At 38.1% G+C, this 4937-nt stretch overlaps 2 protein-coding genes across 3 annotated transcripts in view; both read right to left on the bottom strand.

Moving 5' to 3' along the window:
• The window catches only part of LOC125032215 (pro-resilin-like), a 6639-nt gene extending 1911 nt beyond the window's left edge, over positions 1 to 4728 (bottom strand). Inside the window, exons 1-3 of one of the 2 annotated variants that reach the window (XM_047623302.1) lie at positions 4702 to 4723; positions 4510 to 4584; positions 3911 to 4317 (exon numbers count right to left, since the gene is read on the bottom strand). In XM_047623302.1, the coding sequence (XP_047479258.1) occupies positions 4000 to 4317; positions 4510 to 4584; positions 4702 to 4713 (405 nt within the window). In that variant the 5' untranslated portion in view covers positions 4714 to 4723 and the 3' untranslated portion in view covers positions 3911 to 3999. Of the gene's footprint in view, positions 1 to 3910; positions 4318 to 4509; positions 4585 to 4701 lie in introns of those variants that run through there. The other variant, XM_047623305.1, reaches the window with a different exon arrangement.
• On the bottom strand, positions 1011 to 1958 carry LOC125032220 (pro-resilin-like). Its single transcript, XM_047623309.1, has 3 exons — positions 1925 to 1958; positions 1739 to 1813; positions 1011 to 1415 (listed from the first exon to the last, which is right to left on the bottom strand). Exons 1-3 carry the CDS (start codon positions 1934 to 1936, stop codon positions 1098 to 1100), a joined length of 405 nt encoding a protein of 134 aa, XP_047479265.1. The 5' UTR covers positions 1937 to 1958; the 3' UTR covers positions 1011 to 1097.
• Positions 4729 to 4937: the final 209 nt, after the last annotated feature.

A 4937-nucleotide genomic window follows, 5' to 3' on the forward strand; every position in this document is an offset into this window, starting at 1 on the left:
ACCCGCCGTGGTGCCCAGCCACAGCAGTATCCTCCAGGCGACAATTGCAACTTCTCGCGCCTGGACGGGGCGCGAACCACCAACCCTTTGGATGAGAAGCCGACACGTTACCATTGTACTAGCCCGGAGGCTATTTGATATATTTTAGACTGGTTTCTCGACTTTCGTTTGTAACCAAGCAAAAGCAAAAGCAGATGCTGTCCCCTACATTATTTCTAATATAAAGAATAATAAAATAAAGAAAAAAACATTCATTATTAATAATGCAGAAATGATTCTTTGCTTAAAATTGCAATATGAGGAACGATGTTTGGTCTAAGGAACAATGTCTAAATTCTTTATTTATCGAATAATTGTGATCTATTGGACTAATGCCGCGGAGAACGTTGCGAAAAGGTTAGAGTATCCCTGCGTCAGACAATATTTTAGTTACGTGTAGTGGCTTGGTTTTTCTCTGTTTGTGGATTCAATTCCTTGTCCGGGGGGATATATATATATATATATATATATATATATATATATATATATATATATATATTATAAAGCGGTTCACTGCGTTCCTCCATCTTATATGTATATATGTATGTGTGCATATATGTATGTATATGACATAGATGCATATATATATATATGTATGTATATATACAAACAAATGTGTGTGTGGTTCATGCATTCCCATACGCACATGTACAACATATATTCGCACACATTTTCATTGTAATTGGCCCCAGGATAAGGTTCACACGCACTTGCGTTTTATATAAGAGTGTATGCGTGCACGGTCGATAAAATAGACTCTGAGTAAAACGGATGTCTACAATACACGCATCTATAAAGGAACACAAAATGGGGCCTTCTTAATTAATTTTGATATAGGTCTTTAATTTAGCGGCAATGTGGATGTTTTCAAAACTGAGTCATGGGAGTTTTGATTAAAAATGTTCTCTCATGTCTAAAATTAGTGATGGAGGGGACTGATTAATCGTATATTAAGGATTTCAAAACTATAATCAAAAATTGTTTTTACTGTGCAAGTTTATATATAAATACATAAATAGTTTCACATGCTTTACCACAAGTCACTATTGAAGGAATCTTTACTTGGACTCGTTGGAATCATAGACGTATCGTGGCCTGTATTCACGGGACTCGAAGGAAGCAGACTCATAGGAGTCGGGGAATCGAGCCTCGCCTTCGTAGTTGACATCGGCCACGTAGCCGTCATCACCGTCCACGACGTATCTCACGGTCTGGAGGCGACCGTCAGGGAGGTGCACGTAGTAGGATCCCTGAGTGTCTTCACCGTCACGGGCCTCCTGGTGTCCGAAGTCGTTGCCGGAGTCGTCGTGCTTAACGGCCCATTGGAAGTCGTACTTGGCCTCTCCGGACTCGTAGGATTCCTCAGAGGAATATCTCTGTTTTATAGACCGTATTAGTTTTATTTATTGATATAATTTACCGTAACCTTAAGAAGACAAAACTGTTTTGCAGACTCTGTTTTGCAGACAGAGGAAATGGCTATAACTATCACCGATAAGAAATGCTCACCGCTAATGAACATATTGTAATCGACATGCAGGTAGGTAACACCTACTGTGTTCCAAGAATAGTCCAGGTCCGAATCCTTCTCCGCACCAGACAAACTTAAGTTTCGTTGAGCTACTGAGAGCACAGACTTTGAAGGTGATATATGATATCTTTATCAAATGCATGATATTCAATTATTAGAATAACTAACCTGTGGTGGCCTATATTCATAGGATTCAAAACTGTCTGCAGCAGCAATGGCTGCCAGACCCAGAAGAATGAAGACCTGAAATAAAAGATTTAATGAAATTTAGGTATGGTTCATGGAGTAAAAGAACATTTTGCGAATACTTCTGAGGCATAATACGCTATATACAAAATCATTAGGTTCACATGCCTTGGTGTTCATGTTCAGGTAAGTGTTTCAGAAGCTACTGATACCGGCCTTTCGACTGCTGCACAATATATACAGTCGAGACTGCCGCAAACGTGGCGCAAGGTCGCTCAAGGATAACGTTTTTATAGGTGTTACTGCAAGTCTGACAGGAGCTTGATTGATGACAGAACTGAATACACACGTCATAAACTATGTTACTATAATCTGTTACTGTAAATAGAAATAAACACATACACTCAAGTCATATAACATTGTAGAAAAAAAAAACCTATAAGGTTGGAGTCAAACACGAGAAAGTGAGAATGTGAGAGTTTATACGTGGATATCTATATGGCTGCAAAATCACACACACACACATACACATATATAGATACAAAGATAACAACCAGACGTAAATAAATGGCTAAATACATAAGCAAATGTATATAACGCAAGCATGTCTGTATACCATAGCTGTACATCCCCAGAGTTTGTGCCTTTGAGTCTGAATGTGTTCCTTGGTTACCTAGCGCGTTTCTAACTAGACTGATTAAACATTACGGTGACCCTGACCTTAAATGGCCAGGATTATTCTTGCTTTTAGGTAAAGCCATTAATATTGACCAATTTTGATTGCATGCGTGACTGTGTCTGTATATATATTTATCTATATATCTATGGGTGTACATATATAATTCTATGTGTATAAATAGATATGTGTATGTGTTTGCGTGCGTCTGTGTGTGCGCATACATATATATTCTTACATACGAATATATATGTGTGTGTGTGTGTGGGTGCAATGAAGTTTCCTTGGGGGTGAGGCACTTTCTAACAGTAAAATCTCGGATTAAATTGATGAATAATTATAATATATAAAAGGATGAATAAATGAGTACTGAAGGGCAGGGATAGCAACAAAGACCGATTTTCTTTCATTACGAGAGAGAAAACCGGAGAAGGGATATCTGATTCCCTCAAGGAGTTCTTAATGCGAGGCTGGTTTCTCGGCTCTCCTTTGTAACGAAGCAAAAGCCAGGAAGCAGCTGAAAAATGCATTCAAATAAAGAATAAAAAAAATAGCATATATCCTATTACAGAAATAATGTCCACTCTGGCAGTTACCAAAGAATAATGCTTTTATTCTAGTCATAATAAAAGGAACGATGCTTTGAGTTCAGTGTTTGGTCTAAGGAGTAATGTCTAAATTCATTAGTTCTCGAGTAATGGTGGTCTATTGGATTAATGCCGCGGGGAACGTTACCAAAAGGTATGATAGCCACTGCGTCAGACAATCTTGTAGTTGCGTCGAATACTGTAGTGCTTTGTTTTTTCTCGTTGCTTGCCGCCCTGTAAGAGTGGATTCGATTCCTTGTTCAGGAGATACTTATAAACTATATATGTATATATATATGTATATATATATATATATATATATATATATATATATATATATATATATATATTTATTATAAAGAACGTTGCCCCCTCATATACATACACACACGCGTGTGTGTGCATACATGTTTGTATATATGATATATATGTATATATATATATATATATATATATATATATATATATATACATGCATATATACATACGAATATGTATGTGCGCGTGTGTGTGATTGCGTGCATTCACATGCGCACATGCACAACATATATTCGCACACATTTTCATTGTATATGGCTCTAGGATAAGGCTTAATTTTGTGTGCATATGTGCACGGTAGATGAAATTTACTCATAGAAAACAGATGTATACAATACACATTGAAGATATACAAACTTATTTCTAATATAGGCTTTTTAATTGGCGAAAATGTGGGTGTGTTCAAAATTTAGCCATCGCCCTGTTTCGAGGCCATGGAGTCTTGATCAGAAATGTTCTTTGCTCTTATACCAGAGATCTAAGTGATGAAATGGACTGATTTAAGCGCTGTAAATGCGTCTTATTTGTTACTATATGACTGTAAATATAGGATTTCAAAATTATACTCGCAAATTGTTTTTACAATGCAAGCTTATTTATAAATACATGATACATAAATAGATTTACATGCTTTACAATATAGGTCACCGTTAAAGGAATCTTTACTTAGACTCGTTGGAGTCATAGACGTATCGTGGCCTGTATTCACGGGACTCGAAGGAAGCAGATTCGAAGGAGTCAGGGAAACGAGCCTCGCCCTCGTAGTTGACATCGGCAACGTAGCCGTCATCACCGTCCACGACGTATCTCACGGTCTGGAGTCGGCCGTCGGGGAGGTGCACGTAGTAGGATCCCTGAGTGTCTTCACCGTCACGGGCCTCCTGGTGTCCGAAGTCGTTGCCGGAGTCGTCGTGCTTAACGGCCCATTGGAAGTCGTACTTGGCCTCTCCGGACTCGTAGGATTCCTCAGAGGAGCGTCCCTGTTTTTGTAGAAAAAGGAAATGATTGTAACTATCACCGATAAAAAAATATTTCGTATTAAAAATTATGTGGTGGGCAGACTAGGTGCCTTAGACCGCAGAACCACTGAGAACACAGACGTTGAATGTAATGTCTGACTTCTATAAAACAAAAAATCCAATGAATGATATTCAATTCTTAAAATGACTAACCTGTGGTGGCCTGTATTCATAAGATTCAAAACTGTCTGCAGCAGCAATGGCTGCCAAACCCAGAAGGAGGAAGACCTGGAATAAGAGATTTAATGATATTTAGACAAGATTTGTCGAGTAAAAGAACCTTTTACAAATACAAATACATTTAAGACATAATGCGTTATATACAAAACTATTAGGTTCACATGCCTTGGTGTTCATGATTAGGTGTTTCAGAAGCTACTGATACCGGCCTCTCGACTGCTGAACAATATATACAGTCGACACTGGGGCAAACGTGGCGCAAGGTCACTCAAGGACAACGTTTTACTTGGTGTTACTGCAAGTCTGAGAGGAGCTTGATTGATTACAGAACTGAAAACACATGTCTCAACCTATATTACTATAATTTGTTACTGTAAATATCAATAAATAAACACGTACAC

Source organism: Penaeus chinensis, chromosome 14 (assembly GCF_019202785.1).
Source record: "Penaeus chinensis breed Huanghai No. 1 chromosome 14, ASM1920278v2, whole genome shotgun sequence".
Taxonomy (NCBI): Eukaryota; Metazoa; Arthropoda; class Malacostraca; order Decapoda; family Penaeidae; genus Penaeus; species Penaeus chinensis.

Coding starts and splice junctions, on each gene's coding strand:
- LOC125032220 (XM_047623309.1), bottom strand. Junction 1,416..1,738: donor ATGAATATAGGCCACCACAG/GTTAGTTATTCT, acceptor TCTATAAAACAG/AGATATTCCTCTGAGGAATC.